Source organism: Acanthaster planci, linkage group LG05, assembly GCF_054643075.1.
Source record: "Acanthaster planci isolate LZ-2023a linkage group LG05, COTS_SCS, whole genome shotgun sequence".
Taxonomy (NCBI): domain Eukaryota; kingdom Metazoa; phylum Echinodermata; class Asteroidea; order Valvatida; family Acanthasteridae; genus Acanthaster; species Acanthaster planci.
Genome location: NC_141781.1, coordinates 11,476,758 through 11,493,528, shown reverse-complemented (window position 1 = coordinate 11,493,528; position 16,771 = coordinate 11,476,758). Strand labels below are relative to the sequence as shown.

The window sequence follows — 16,771 nt, the reverse complement described above, 5'->3', positions numbered from 1 at the left end:
ACCAATTAGATATGTGAGTGCATGTGACTTGCTATTTTCACATGCATTTCCAATTGCAGGAATTTGTTGCAATTAAAGGGACGTTTTAGAAATTGATGGATATTTCAAAGTCGTTTTAGGCAAAATTGCACAGCAAGATAAACTTAACATGTGGTTTCAATTTTGTAGAGTTGTAACTTATTTCTGAAAATGCCGTCAGCAACAATCTATACTTACAGTCGCAATGGTCACAGCTGACAGGGCAGTTTGGCAGCATCCACTGTGGATTGGCAGAACACTCCCCTTGAGAGGCCCAAGATGCACAGTTCTCATTGGTGTCTTGACAAGCTGTACATAATAACCAAAATCAAGTTTCCACAGCGACCACATTCAAGGTTCCATGGCAACCAAATTTTCTGTGACAACGAATAGAACCTCTCCAAAGCAACTTGTCAGATTTCCATGGTAACTAAACCATCGCTTGAGCATCCGTGACAAAGTTACTATTTTCAACCTACAAAAAATTTCTTGAGCTCTGTTTCACACAGACAGCTCTTGTATGTTCCGCCCACATGGCATTTAGTTCCATTTTAAGAGCTGCTATAAAACTCTGTCACCTCAGGTAATGGTAGTCCCTCTACATTTGGCCTGTTTTATGACAACAAAGTGCTCCTATGCAGCATTCAAAAGATCAGAAAGAGCAGGCTCGAATAGATTGTATGGTATTGAAGTAATTTTGTCCTCCATACTTCCGTGCACTCCACAGACATACATATCTTCCTCATTCACACAGACTCTTTACTGAAACTTCCCTCACTGTATTTCGCCACTTTTTGTCACACCTCAATCATCCTGAGACTCTCTCAAGCATCATACTCCTTGTCACACTGCCTTGGGGTGTCTGATTTTGTCTTGTGGAAACCAACAGGGGTAAAGAAGACGAAGGCGGGGAGGGGCTGTGGAATCAGGTGATTTCTCCTCAAAGCTTTGCTTAGAGAAATGTTCCAAATTTGTTAGTCTATCCTGTTCATAGTGGTTTGATAAAAACTTTACCAGTGGCATGACTGGATCGAAATTTCTGTTTATTTTGTGTGGCAGGCCTGATTGTTCAAGTGTTGACTGGGGTGTGAAAAGTTTTTAAACTTAAGTATAAAACCAAATTCCTTTCAGAATAAACTGAATAAAGTATGGAGAAAGCCATGTGTTGTTACCATTATTTCCAAATCCAAAAATCCCTTCCTTGTTTTTCAGTTAAAAACTCAGATGTTTCTGAATCTTCAAGCGCAGTAGATAATTAATCAAATGAATACGTCCTTCTTTAGTTTCCACCAAAAAATTGTCAACCGTTTTAAAAGAACTATGCGATTGTTTCTAAGAAAATCAGGCCAGAGATCAAAGATAAAAATAATTTTTATGGTATGTTGCGAATTTCGGTATCCCTTGCCACAAGTTTTAACTTTTTTGTTCTACTTGGGTTGCAATACCTCTGTTATTATTTTTGGTAATAAATGAAGTAATGTAAATACATTTTTCCGGTGTCAGGGTTTTTGCGATTTTTTTCATTGTTTGTGCCTTCCTTTTTTCAGATGAAATCACAGAAGCCTGTTAAATATAAGGTAGTTTAAATCTTAGTAGACAATGTTGGTAGAAAATGTGTGCAGTTAAGGTGAAGTTAGTGACAATGCAGGGCAATCTTCAGGATGGAAGGAAAACAGACAACACAATGAAAAGACATTTGAAATGTTTGCTTCTGTTGTGTGGTTTGAAATGCATTGACCAATTTATTAAAATTGGGCTATTACTGAGGATGTGGGGAGATTTTAAATTTAAGAATATTAATTATGAAATATTCAACCAAAGTTAATTGATCAAAGACATGTTGGGTACAAGTTGAAACTTTTGGACAGTTAACTAGTACATTATAAAGATAGATGGTTTCTAAAATCTACTGAATTTCAAAATTCTATGCCAAATTCTCTTTCATTTAGAAGTTTCAGTTAGTCACAAAGCAGGGAAATGAATGACGGTGTGGATGGTTTGTGGTTTAAACAATGAACAAAAAATGAAGTAATGCTACGCTTACGCTATTCATTATGTGCCAGTTACAACATGGGTAATTTTTTTCCAGCTTAAAACTTGATCTTTCTGTTCTGGATAACTTTGGCACATTTTGAACTTTTTTCATCAACTGATGGTAGCATGACAATTTGTTTCAAAATCCTGTGTTGTAATTGGCCTTTGACCTTTCAAAAATTAACTGAATTTGAGTGCTATTACACAGGAGTCAATGGTTTAATGGGGCAAGCATGCATTTGGAGTTTCAAACACACAACAAATACATTTACTCAAACATTTCTTAACCTCTTTTTTCAGAAAGAAAGAAAAAAAATCATTATCCTGTCCTGTTTTTACTTTGAGTCTGAAATCTCATAACTAAAAAGCATATGACATCAAATATCAATTTGACATTGATACAAATTAAGTTCTGCAACAAATTTTTGGGGAAACAAAGCTCCTGAGATACCTACATCGGCATCCTCAAGACACAATACTTATACACAAGACACAATACTTTACCTGTTCATTTGCCGCAGCCAGCACAGCAAAGATGTATGTAAGCAAAGTCTAAATTTTGTGTCAACAAACTCATTTAACATTTACAAGCACCAAACAAGAACAAAGAGTTATTGCATGAAGCAGTTAGCACATCTCAAGGAACTGGTCTTCATTTTACTCATCTCTCGTAACAGCCTCATCCTCGCCCTGCGGACTCAAGGCATCTCCAGATCAGATCCACACAAGATCCAACAAGAGTTCTGTTTTTCGCCAGATGGTGTAAACACGACAGCTGGACAATGCACTTGCTGATATATGGAGACGAATCAGCCAATAGTCTGCAATGGTGAGTCAATTTATTTTATAACTAAAATGCTTTGAAAAATAACATGACACTCTGTTCACTTATTAAATTGTTGCTTCCAGGAAGCCCATATACATGCTTCAGAAAGGTGCCTGATGGAGTTCATTAGGTATTAGCCGTGTCCAAATCAAGTGGCTGAGGCTTGGAGTAACACTAGGGGAAGTACTGTACTGCAGCCAGACACAGTGACTTTCATATGTAGCCTCATGTTACCAACATAGCCATAGCCTTCTAATGGCCTTGATTTTTTGGTGTACCTATTGGTAAATGGCAAATGTGTGACACAAAGACTGGTTATAACAGCAAAGTGTGCAAGGCTTAATTTGTAACTCACATGAATAATCTGTACATTTTTACTTTTACGAAAATAATCTCTAGTGAGTTAGTAGTGACCTTATATCAAAGTTTTGCTCTAGGTATAAATTTGCCCCCCAAAATACGGCTACATTGTTTCAATGCACGTAACACATGAATATGAACATTTGTTTATGCTTGTACTAATTCTGCAAAGGGGTACTGTAAAATATACAGAGTACAGTACTGCGATAATATCAATGTGCTTGTAATTGTGATCAACATAGGGAGAAAAAACTGGTCTTGATTGTCTTCATCGTTTACATTTACCAAAATCTGTGGAATGCATACTCCTGGTCTAATTTGCCAAACCTAGGATATGTACTGCAAATAAAGAGATCACTTACTAAAAACACATGTTACAGGTTTTCGGGCAGTAGGCAAGCATGGTACCAGGGTCAGCCACACACTGGCCTTTGCTGGCAAGCTCCAAGCAGAGTGAGTCATCAGTGTCAATGCACTCTGGAGAATTGAGGGGAAAAGGTTTTTTAGTGCCCTGGGGAACCATAGAAGCAGTTGAAGGATTAACCGAAAAATGGTTGATTGATTGTCCCACCCATGTTTGGTCTCCTCCTCTGAAGTCCCTTATTCAGATGTGTTTAACTACCTCTAATATTTGTTTATCTGATCCAGAGGCAGTTTGGGTCAGGAAATGGATCTGAGTTTTAAGTGCCATTTCTAATCCCTCTCCCCCAAAAAACTGTTGGGTCTCAAAATAAAAGCTGCTCCATTCAAGAAATGTTCCATGAACAGATTTCAAGGATAGTACATGTATCATGGTAAAAAAGTGATGTTATTTAACCCTAACCCCTGTTAGGGTTAAAATCGTATTGAAATTGGAGGATTTGGGAGTGATAGGGTTAATGTGCCAACTGCAAAAAGTCAGCTTGCTCACCTGAGCATTTGTTGCAGCTTTTTGCACAGTGGATGGTCATGTAGTTTTTATTGGTGTCACACTCGCCAGCCTCGGCCCATTTCGAACAGTCTCGCTTCGTGTCTGCACATCCTGGTATGAAGTCTAAAACAAATTGAGGAGGCCGTGATTTTCAAGGGCTAATTTATTTATTATCCATCACCGCAAAAGATTTGCTAAATACAATTGCAAAAAATTGTTCAGCCGAATATTGGCACATGAAAGAAAGCAGCTCAGACCATGGGCAAGCACTTGAGTAATGTTGTGACATCAATATCGGTAGCATATGCACTAATGGCTTAAAAGAAGCACCATGTTGTACGCAGGAGATTGCAACTTTAAGTCCCATGCATTTTCAGAAATTTCCTGTTGTCAAAATAAAGTGATTAGTAAATCAAACTTCTTTATGTTAGGAATTGTATTTCACAAAGAGTTTGATGAGCATCGAGCATTAATATTGAAGCTTTGAAAGACTTTGCCATTTGACCATTAAGCATGTTATTTTTATCTTGAGTGGACAGCACACAAAAATAAGTATCTCATTTAGATGAAATTACAGAGAATAGCCAAATGTGGAGGTTATAAATTCAACAACACCTATTTTGATTACCTTCTGGCATAAGACTACATGAGTGACAACAGTGGTCCTTCATCCACTCTCGGTCTGTCTCACACTCGCCCTCAAGGGCCAGTTCTGCACAGTAATCTCCATCATCTACACAGTCCTTCCTTGGATGTGGAACTTCATGCATAGAGAAAATCCAACAATCAACAGTGTAAGACTTCAGTCAAATTGCCTCGGGGCTTTTTGGCCTCTCAAAAAGCAAAGAACTGGCTGATCAAAAGGTCATGGACAAGTCATTTTCCATCAGGTTTTGGAGTCTATTTGCACTTACTGTTGACATTGGATATATTGCAAGCTTCACATGACATCCTGCAATGTTCCAACATCCATTCCCTGTCAAAGTTACAGGCGCCATCTTTTCTCAGCTGTACACAGCGTTCGTCCTTGTCCACACAGTAAGTAGGCTCTATAATATTAAATTGGAAACATGAAAGTAGCGCAAAGGGAGGTTTTGAAGCCTTAAGAATATGTACATGTACGTGTAGGTATTCAATCCACAGAGTATAGGTCTAAACCGTTATGCAAGTGTTCTACAAATGGTTTATCAAGAAAATGTTTTGCTTTGAGCCCTGCACAAGCAACTTCTCCTTGGGTTATTTTCATGAGCTGACATCAATTTTGTACCTCTTTGGTTGGGATAAACCATCCCTCACTTATTCACTGGACTCAATTATTCACCAAGGGAGGTGGGTGAACTGGTTTGGGTCCTTCCATTATTGTCCCAAAACTGAATAATTATAAATGTGGGAACCAGGCAGTCGGCCCAGCCTCTCTGTCTTTCACCTGTCAGTGGGTGTTTCTGCACAGATTCCATAAAACAAGCCAGAAGAACCTCAAGTAAACTTTTCCCATTCTGTGCACTCACCCCTCTCAAGACATGTGAGGCAACAGTTGATCCTCATCCACACTGGGTTGCCATCACACTCACCATCCTCAGCCCATTGGGTGCAGTTGTCGAAGGAGTCAAGGCATTGTTTCTCATCTGCAGGAGTCACATGAAAATTGAGTGAGAAATTCTTTTTATTTGTGAAAATATTACAATTTGTTCACTGTCTGTTCACAGAAGTATATATTTTGTGCAGATGTTATCAGGTGAATTCAACTAGTGGCTGACGAATACCTGCCAATTGAACTTGATGTCTACAGTGCCAATAGGCTGCATTGCCATTGAGAGATGGTGCTGAAAGACACTTACCTTTGGCTAAAGCACACAAGCCACAGCTTCTCTTACAGTTACTTCGCATCCAGTCCACATCGTAATCACATTCACCCTCTTCTTTCCATTTTGGACATTTCTCATAGTTGTCGGCACATAAATCTGCATGATTCCCAACAAATGACACAAGACTTTTGAAGACAGGAAAGCACGTAGGTATCAGAGTAACCGTTTGGAGATGTGCAGTCAAAGAACTCAAGGTGAAGGTACATGTATACATTAATTTGTGGGAAAACATGATTCATATGCAGGACATGCCATCTGTCTTAACAAAAGACAGGAAAGGAGCAAAGGCATAAAGATTCTAAACAAGAAATGTTGTTAGGGACTAACTTCCAGGGCTTTAACCCTGAACTTTGCTTGATCTGGCATGTATCGTTTAATGAGAATTCCCCAAATGTGTACAGTTTCCTTAATCTCAATACAGGCATAGGTTGAAATGGACATAGCATGCCTGGAACTAAAAAGGAGGTTGGTTAAAAAGCCTCCAATGTCTGGAAATCATAGTAGTGCCTCTGAGCAAAAGAATAAGTGATCTTACTGATGGACATAGCTTTTATAATAAGCGATGATCCTTCTTCTGAGATATTTGTGAGAATGTGGAAGAATTTTATATGAGGGCAGACTTTGTTACCTTCATTGAAAGTGTCATTGCATGTGTGGCAACTTTTCCTGCAGTTCTTCTTCATCCAATAAGGGTTGGCCTCACACTCTCCAATGTTGGCCCAGCCCTCGCAGGCCGGCCCGTAGTCATCATAGCAATCGGACCAGAAGTTCTGGCAAGTGTGGCAGGTCTTTTGACAGTTGCGTTCCATCCAGACGGGATTCTTCGCACACTCCCCAATGGATCCCCAGTATTCGCAGTTTGCATTGGAGTCAGCACAGCTTGGGTCCGTTGGCTTCATGTTGTTTGACTGTGTGACTGGCACTCTGTTTGTTGTTGTTTCATATAATGATGTTGGCTCACTGTATGATTCATCCATTGATTCTGATAATGTGTCTTTTGGCTCTAAAAAGAAGAAATCATTTCAGCATTTCTTTATATCTTGTGAAATCCCTCATTTGGTACAGATTGCAAAGTTGCAAGGCAACAAAAATGAAAGAATGAAATCCAAAGAAACTGAAAGCTGGAGGAGATGTATGTCAGTTTACACCATGCACAGGCATATTCATTAAAACTAAGCTTTCCGTCATGCAAACTACACAGGGCATGTCAAATGGAAAGTTTCTTGTCTTGGTTGCATTGCGTAGCCTAAGATTGAAGGAAAATGCCCCACTTGTCAGGTGAGTCCGTCATGAAGGAACTATGAAGTTATGATGTTGGCTGACCATATCAACCAGTGGGGTCTTAATGGTATGTAGTTTAACCCTGGAACGACTAAATATAGAAAGTAGGTAAAAATTAAATAACATTGCATGTTGCCCATTTGCATCATTGTTACATTAAAGGAATTCCAATAAAATGTCTAAAACTGCAGTGAAACCTGGAAAAAATTATGGAAATGTCGAAGTTACGTGGTATAAGCAGTTCAGAATGATTGGCAGTAGTTCGAGGTACTGTAGATTTCTTGGTTGGTTCTCCAATCCACAGATGTAAAAGGAAAGTAAAAAATTTACTAAAGTCATTATTTGTACACACCTTCAACAAAGTCACAAGAGTTGCAGCTTTTCCTGCACTTAGGTAGCATCCACTCAGGGTTTTCAGTACATCCACCATGCTTTGCCCATGTTGTGCAGAATGCAATAGTGTCTTTGCAGTCTTTGTTGATTGCCCAAGATGTTGTCATGTCTCCAGATGGAGGAGCTGTTGGGATAAAGGACTCATCATCATTGAATGATGCTAGGTTGTCATTGTCAGACCCTGAGATGTTGTCATCAACCTCTTCAGCAAGGCTTGAAATGAAGTCACAAGAGTTGCAGCTTCTTCGGCAGTTGGGGAGCATATATCGCGGATTGGATGTGCATCCTCCATATGATGCCCATACAGAGCAGTATTTGCTGCTGTCTTTGCAGTCGAGCCAAGACCCCTCATCTAGTGAGTTGGTGATGATAGGGGATGTTGTTCTTTGTGGGAGAATTGATTCATCTTCAGTGGCTTCACACAAATTGCAGCTAGCTTTACAGTTGTGATGCATGTATGATGAGCTTGATATGCAACTTCCATGGAAGGCCCAGACTGGGCAGTTTTTGTGCTTATCATTGCAGTCACTTTTCACAACTGGTTGTTCTGTTGTTGATATCTTCAAAACCTCACTCAGAAACGTGCTCATTTCAACAGTAGTTTGCTCTGTTGTATCTTCAGGTAGAGTCACTGGAGTGCCATTCTCTGGTGGTATTGGAGTTAATTTGTGAAGCAGTTGTTCCAGTGTTGTATGATATTGCAGATGCTTTGATGTGGTCAAAATATTTGATGACTGAGTGTTCTTGGAGTCTGAGACATCATTTCTCAAGTCTGTGTCTGCCAATGTGGACAAAGTATACTCTTCTTCAGGGACCTGAGTAACCCTGTTTGAGTTGATGGTAACAACTTCACTGATGAATGTTTGAGTCTTGTACTCACTGGTAAATGAGTGGCTGTCATTTTGTTGGGTGGTAGCGGTTGGCACCCTGACGTTTTTATCAGCCAAATCGTCAGTGCTGGTCTCTCTGTAGTCAATTGTGCTGACTGAGGAGCTTCCTATTGCAGGGACTGTTACTGGAATGGTTCTTTGTGTTGGTGTGGGATTACTCCATAGTTTGTCTGTTGCTTCTGTGAATAAATGTTTATCATTTGTGCTTGTTGGCATGCTTCCCCCTTTTTGAAAGGAGATGGTACTCATTCTTGGCGAGCTAGTGATGTACTTGGGTGTTCTTTGGTGTGGATTCCACTCTGGCTCGGTGGTTCTTCCTGTCCTGTAAGTGGTACCAGAGGTTGATTTCCAAGTTAATTCCTTTTGTGGTTTTGTGACATAGGGCGGAGGTGAGGAACTAAGGACCTGAGTTAAGGATTCAGTGAATTTACCATCAGTTTTGGGTAATTGCTTGTCACGGGTAACAGGGTCAGTGGTTTGAACCTTGCTTACCTCATGAAACACTGTTGGAGGTACCTCACCCAGTGAGTCAGTGAGACTACTTGACAAACTGGTGAAGGAATGGAAAGATGGTGTCACAGAGTTGGGTGGTTGTGCACTTTCATCTCTGCTTGTGCTCATTTTTTCGGTTATTTTTGTACTGAGAACTGAACCAGGCACAGTGATGCTATCTTGTGACTTGGAAACACTGACAGGGGATTGAGTAACATCTTCATTTGTGAAAACTCCTGTATTAATCGAGAACCCCTCCTCGGGTATGTCAATCATTGAGGCCTCAGCTGTTAAGTCGCTGTTGTCATCAGATGAGTCATCAGATTGACTGTCTTCCCACACTTGTGTTATTTGGCTTTCTCTCCATGAGTCACTGGTATGGATCCAATCTCCAGTCCACTCTGATGCATCACTGTTTTCTGACTCCTCAACCTCTCCAAGTGAAGCTGTTGAAGTAACTGCCATGTTCTCATCATCAGTTGGGTAATTGGTTTTGGCTGGGGGTGGTAGATGTGTCACTATTTCCCTATCACCACACATGTTGCAGCTCACTGGACAATGCTCCGTCATCCACTCTGGAATGGTGAGGCAGCCCCCAGTAGTTGCCAAATCTTGACACCGTGCATGCTTGTCAGAGCAACTTAATGGCTGCTCTGATGGCTCTGGATCTACCTGGGTATCATTCGTCACAATGTAATGGCAAGAGTTGCAGCTGTAGGCACAGTTTGGAAGCATCCACTCTGGATTTTGGTAGCAGCCTCCGTAAAAAGCCCAGCCTGGACATAGCGCATCACTGTCCTTGCAGTTAGGCTCATAATGATACGAGGAGGTCTGAGTGCTTATAGTTGGCTTAGGTGGAATTTGAGAACCATCACAGAGACCACAACTCTGTGGACAGTTGACAAACATCCAGTGTCGGTCAGTTTCACAGTTGCCAGATTCTGCCCAATCGATGCAGTATTGGTCAGTGTCAAAGCAGTCACTGTCAGCTGGGATCAATGGGTCATCACAGATGCCACAGCTGAGCTTACAGTTGACAAGCATCCATTCTGGATTGGTTGCACAGTCTCCTTCAGAAGCCCAGTCAGGGCAGTAACGGTCATGGTCAACACAGTTTGGTTTGACAGGTTTCACTCCAGGACCCTTGCAAAAGCCACAGCTCGCTGGACAGTTGACTTGCATGTACTCTGGGCTGTACACGCACTCACCTGATTCAGCCCAACCAATACAGTGTGGTTCCAGATCAGCACAGACTGACTCAGGCTCATTTGCAGGTGTGGGGATGAATTCATACTGAGATTGCTCTTCCTTGGTTTCTGAGTTGCTACAATAGCTACAACTCACCGGGCAGTTTTCTTCCATATACCTTGGGTTGTTCATGCATTCTCCTTCGTCAGCCCATTCCGTGCAGATTGGGTCGATATCTACACAGGTATACTCATCCACAGGAACTGGCGTAGGAGCAGACGTGGTTGTCTTTTCTTCAGTAGCAGGACAAGTACCGCAACTTTTCTTACAGTTTGCTTTGATCCATTCTACTTCACAGTTTCCTTCCTTGGCCAATTCATGGCAAACCGGGTCACTGTCTTGACAAGTGAAGTGGCTGACTGATATATCTGTTGATAAATTGTGATAAACGAATTCATAAAGACTTTGATCATTCTGTCTTAGTCATCTGTTTAAATCACAACAAAACTTAAAAATTTATACGTGATAACACTCAGTAGCAACTCGGAGTGTCTTCTAGTTTTTAAAAAGTATAAACAGAAATAATTACCATGTGTTGGGTGGAATGGATATTTGGGTTATTTATCTTTCCTTCTGGCTGGTAATTGATTATTTGATAGCTATAACCACCCCATCAGAAAAGTAGCAAATGCAACAGGGTATAGTTACCATCTTCTGGACATCCAGCATCAAAAAGTGAGGCCAACTGTTAAGTACCTGACTGATGACAAAACTCTAGCTTCATCTTGTGGAGAGGTAGCAGAGACGCCCCATATCAAAAAACTTTGACTTTCCGCGTAAACAAGAGCATCAGAGAAGCTCATTCAGAGTGCTTACCTATGCAGAAATGGCAACTGAGAGGGCAGTGTTTTCGCATCCAGAATTCATTGGTAGTGCACTCCCCAGCTTTGGCGTTAATCTCACAGAGAAAGTGGCTGTCGACGCATTGTGCCTCATCAGGAGGCAGTGGAGTCTGCTCTTCATTGTCACTGTCATTTTCTCGTAACACTATTTCTTCTTGATCTGCAGGAAATTAAGTGGTGTAAAACTGGTGCATAGTTTTTAAAAGGCAGGTCTCTTCTTCAATATGTATAAATTTTTATGAGTTTTGCATAAAAAGCGGAAATTTATCAGTTAGCTTCCAGATTAACATGCCGTCTTCAGTCAAATAGCATCCTCATCCCAAAAGTACCTTCGTAGCTACGTGCCGATTACTGTGGCCTCACAAATCGGTAATTTCTGTATTGGTATGGATTGTGTACTTTGTGCCGTTCTTATAAAATTTATCGCACCTCATCACACCTCATCAGGTGTGATAGTAGAGGGAACCACATCCCTCATCCCTGCAATCTTGAGCAGATTCGAGTCTGAAATTCTCATCCTACCATATCTGAAAAGTCAAGTTTATAAAATGCTACTGCACACCCCTTCCAGTCGTTCACCCTCCCAATGGTCACAAATGTCTGCAAATTGCGCTCAGGCTGGCGGGGCAGGTCTTTTTACCTTCACACATACTGCAGCTCTTCTCACAGAATATCTCCATCCATCCTGCATGGGTCTCGCACCTTCCCTCTTGTACCCACTGCAGGCATTGGTCATCAGCATCCTGACAATCTGAGGGTTCTAGACAATTTTAGGTTAATTATTCGTTGAGGCCTGCACACTATGCTCAGTTATAATAACAAATAAATGCAGAAAATATATAAAGAAATCGAAAAAAGGGCCTTTTGAAAAGTTTAATCATGTAGCATATGAAAAGGCATTTCGTATTTAGGGGATAGTCAGGTTTGCTTTGTTCTTTCCTCACTAATCTGGTTGAGTGTCCGCTGAGCATAAACCATGGACTGGGTTTTCCCTGCAGAGTTTTAAACAGACTGTTGATATCCAAGGATTTTTTCTCACCTTTGAATTTTATGTTTCCTTCATCGTCTCTTCCCAATTCAATACTGGGACCTGAGAGAGAACAGTGCTAAAGCAATGCTGAAGATATTCAGATGATATATATTAAGGGTAGTAAATGGACGGATGCAAAATTGTCAGAAAAGATCAAGCCTTTCATTGCAGTGTTTAGAAGGAAATATGCAGACCTCAGAGCTTCATCAAAATACCTCAGTCTTGAAAAGTCTGGATACAATATGCATTGATCAAACTGGCCTCCAGCCAACAGTCTGTGGTATTCAAACTGATGGGCCCCTTGCCTGCCAGTTCAGTGTTACAGAAAAATCAACAGAGGTTGCGTTTGGCTGTATGGTTAGATCATTCACATATCTCAACCCCCTCCCCAACAAAATAGACAAACTTGCTAGCATGTTAAAAGACAATAAGATGCTAGTGAAGTTCCATCATGCAAAGTATTTAGCATACATCCTTCATGCAGAGTTAGGCATGCTGAAGAAAATGGTGGGGTGGGATGTGGGAAAGATCTGGATACACATCATAATTATGTTGGCACTTACACGGTTTGTCTTTCAGTCAACCTGTGTAACTTGGCTTGGACTACAAGTGCTGTTAGTACCGGTAAACTGGCCAAACCCGGCTTACAGTACTTCGCAGTCTCAGTCAAGCTTCATATTAAGTGAATCTAATCCTCCTTTCCCTGTGAAGTGTGATGACCCTCTCATTTTAACTTTCTGCATTCATCTTTCGAACTATACAATTGATAAACTTTGTAATTTTTAGATTTTTTTTCATCCTTGCACTCACATGTTATTTTTTCTTGTTAATTAAGCTCTGATTGTCAGTTAATGCCAATCCAGATTAAAGAAGTTGTATGTCATGTTGTTTTCTTTGACGAAATATAAAGGTCTCCTCTGACATTTGTTTCCCTTAGCTAAATCTTTCTCTGGCTTCTTGTTCATTTTTGACAGGATGTCACTCTAGCATATCCATTAAACACAGTCACTCACGTATTCACTTCTCCTTCGAACAACAACAGACTTAGAAAAACTCTGCGATCTAAAAAAAAAATAGAATACCATCAACCGGCTCCTCTTCAGGTTCCGGACACGTGCCGCATGATTTGGGGCAGTGGGTGCTCATCCAGACTGCATTGTTCTGGCAACCACCGTCATTCTTCCACTGGGGGCATTCGTGGTGAAGATTTCTGCACACTGTAAGGATGGAAACCAGTATGTCTGATTTGACTCGACCGATCCTTGAGGCCCTCCCACATTCCCACGGAAGTTATTCAGCGACTTGAAAGAATAAGAGTGATGTACCTGATACTAACTACCAGTCAGGAATAAGCAACAAACATTCTGTGGTTTACGCTTACACTGTTGAAGTCGGAGATCAATAAATCCGGAAACTGATTGATATCTTTGCTTGGAAGAGAGTGGATGAGGCAATTATAGCTCACATTTCCCACCCAGATCCAACATTGGAATACCTTCCAGGACATTAAAAAACCTGTCATATACGTAGTTTTTAACCTGCGTGTTAACTGCGTATGTTGGCAATTCATCAAAGTTTGAATCTCCTCGGTTTGGATTAAGACTATTAACTATACTTTCTTCAGCAAAATTTAGTTTTACCGTCTTCCGCCATTGTATCTGGATCTAACTGGCGATCTGAAATTCGAAAAAAGGTATTGATGTCATTATTGCCGCCAGATCTTGATCTTGATGCAGTTTTTAAAACTTCATGGTCTTGAGGATGATACTTAGCAGAAACTGCTGAGCGTTACATCTCGCACTTCCAAAATAGTAAGCCATTGAGATCACTTGACAATATGCCATGAAATGATTTCAAATGTTCATGTCAACACTACGGGATATTTCTTTCTTCATAGATGAGTTTTATGAAATGAATTTCATGAAGGAATGCCCTGTATAACTCCATAATCTAACAAGAAGAAAAGGCCAAAGGCGTTTTTGTAAGTAAACCGTTTAAGCTGAACGAATGAATGTTATTTGCTAATTTGACATAGGGGTTGCTTTTCATTGCAAAAGCTAGCTTTGTCAACACACGATCTGGTGTAGACATGTCAAACTCAGTGGAGTTTTTTCCAAACCCTGTGACACATCACGTTAATAACTGTTTATCGTAAACTGTGCTACTCTGTGAGGCTTGAGTCTTGTTAGTTTCTGTAAAGATGATGTGCTGCATAGGTAAAATCGAAAGAAAATGGAATCACGATTTTTTTAGACCCGCGGCAAAGTAATTTATGGACACTAATCTAGTTGTACCCACCTGGTTCTCCGCGTTCATTGCAGTTCATTCTGATCTGCTCTGTGTAAATTTTACCTGTTGGCAAAAGGTATCCAAAAATTATGTTTTAAGTGTAGTTACCACGCATGCATGTGTACCATGACAACATAGACGTCAGAGGTTTCACAACGGGTCAACTCTGTACCTACATCACAAGGAAAGCGAAGTTTATGACGTCAACGACTGTAGCTGAGTCTCACCTTAACAAATTTCCTTCCCTCTAAAATTTGAGCCAAGTATGACCAGCTTTCAGGAGGGCTAGGTCCTCTTAACGGCTGGTATTCGCGGATGCAGAGGCCGAAATGTATCCAGATACATACATGTATCCCAATTGCTTCAACTATCGACTTCAACTATACTTGCATCCACATTCAGTTATTACTTAAAAATGTCAGGCCTATCAACTGACAAACTAACCAGTATCCACGCAAAGAAGCTAACAATAATCATTAGACAGAATGCTTTTGAAAGCAGCAGACCGTATTATTAAATTATTTTCAAGACTCTTACTTTGGTCGGCGTCACAGCGATCTACAATGGTATTCATGCAGGGGAAGACTTCCTTCACCAAGTTATACAATGCGGGATCGTAGCGCTGCAACTTCTCGCGGGAGTCAATCTCGCTGTCAGTGATCACGTTAAAGAAGCTCATCACCCCTTGAGCAAAGTATTCGTCTGCTGTGTACTGCGCCCTGGTATTCGCCCACAGATCGGTCTTTCTCGCGTTCACGTACGCCCCCAACAGGCGTGAGTTGTAGGTTGATGTCATCGTGGTGATTGATACCCTCCTGATGGTGTGGGCCATGGTGTGCACGAACATGTCCTGCCCACTGTTCGGATCATTTTCCAGACAGATGAGGTTCTCCGTGGCGCCCGAGGCCACTGGGATGTGGAGCGTGCCTCCCAACCCGCGCAGTGAGTTGTACAGCTCAGGTAGATGAGAGTGCTCGGGGATGTTGACCGTCACTTCGTCATCGTCCATGACGGCTATCCTCCCCCAGGCTCGGTACAAGGCCTCCCGGAGATCTCGCCGATCGGCAAGGAGGAACCTGACGACGTAGCAGGCCCGCGTCATAGCGTCTTCGTTCGCCCGTGCCGTGCCCAGGATGGGAATGTTGTAAGCCTGAGCGTACTTCCTGTAGGCGTAGCTCAGACGGAACTGGGCTCGGACGGCAATGGGGACTTCGGTAACGGTGTGGCAAAGCCATTCGCTTCCCGATGCACCTTCCCGGTTTCCTGTGTTACGTAGAGTATACTGCAGGGTGGAAGCTGTGTAGAGAGTATGTTTATGAATGTATTAAAGAGAACTTACATGAAATGTAAAGGAACGTCCGTAGTCATCTGAAAAAATAACGATTCTTTAAAACCAACCGACTATTAAAATAAATATAGGCCCTAAGCTATTAAGTCATTTCGACGCTTTGAAATTTTCGTGTTTTAGCAAATAAATTAAAAAATCGAAAACCAAATTTACAGCGTGGCCCATGATAAAGAGAACGTGAATTTTAAATGATTAATTTTTCAACTGCAAATTACTTCTAAAAAGTGACAATCGAATTGGGTAGTGAAAAAAATGGATTATTACAACATTTTAACGGTCAAAAAATCTTTCGCAGACATTGCTGTGTATATGAAATGCTTTAATACGAGACGCATCCTATCCTTACATCACGCGTACTACCTGAAAATACACAAAGAGAGGGCATTGCTATGGAATTGGTGCTCACCAAAATCCTCCGAATTCCGCAAGAAAAATAACATTGGAAGTTCACTCTCCTCCACCACACCACTTTCTGAAACGAGAAGGGAGACAGAATAGATGCATTACGCAGCGGTTTTTTCTCGTGCGTGGCTAACAGCAAAACATTATAAATTGTTGCTAAGGCCGGCTCCTTTATTGCAGTGTCGATCTTAATTGGGAAACTAGAAAGTCCTAAACCTGTGCCGTCGTCCTTCATACAGGTTTTGCAACTCTCTCGGCAATTCCAGTTCATCCAGCCGGGGTTACTCTCACACTCCCCGCGGTTGCGCCACGCGTGACACTCGTCCTTTTCGTCTTTACATGCTTCGGGGGGAAAAGGAGACAGGAAAAACAGCTTTTAAAATGTCTTCAACCTGGTCAAACTGTGAGAGTATATATGTAAACATTTGTTTGTATACTTGTAAACAATGGCATAAGGAGGTTATATTTTTCAGGAGGCGGGGCACTTGGTATCCTCATTTTCTGGAGGGGTGACACGTTCGCTGATTCCTGTATGCACCGTCG

The 16,771-nt window shown here is 41.3% G+C and overlaps 1 protein-coding gene across 4 annotated transcripts in view; it reads right to left on the bottom strand.

Moving 5' to 3' along the window:
• Positions 1-334: 334 nt before the first annotated feature.
• LOC110981859 (uncharacterized) overlaps positions 335-16,771 on the bottom strand; it is a 32,055-nt gene continuing 15,618 nt past the window's right edge. Inside the window, exons 11-28 of one of the 4 annotated variants that reach the window (XM_022239846.2) lie at positions 16,445-16,570; positions 16,233-16,298; positions 15,016-15,774; positions 14,488-14,541; positions 13,830-13,865; positions 13,272-13,406; positions 12,199-12,249; positions 11,800-11,919; positions 11,134-11,319; positions 7,647-10,685; positions 6,642-7,016; positions 5,987-6,109; positions 5,657-5,773; positions 5,063-5,197; positions 4,777-4,908; positions 4,149-4,271; positions 3,601-3,715; positions 335-2,873 (exon numbers count right to left, since the gene is read on the bottom strand). In XM_022239846.2, the coding sequence (XP_022095538.2) occupies position 2,873; positions 3,601-3,715; positions 4,149-4,271; positions 4,777-4,908; positions 5,063-5,197; positions 5,657-5,773; positions 5,987-6,109; positions 6,642-7,016; positions 7,647-10,685; positions 11,134-11,319; positions 11,800-11,919; positions 12,199-12,249; positions 13,272-13,406; positions 13,830-13,865; positions 14,488-14,541; positions 15,016-15,774; positions 16,233-16,298; positions 16,445-16,570 (5,693 nt within the window). In that variant the 3' untranslated portion in view covers positions 335-2,872. The other 3 variants (XM_087136739.1, XM_087136740.1, XM_022239850.2) reach the window with 3 other exon arrangements.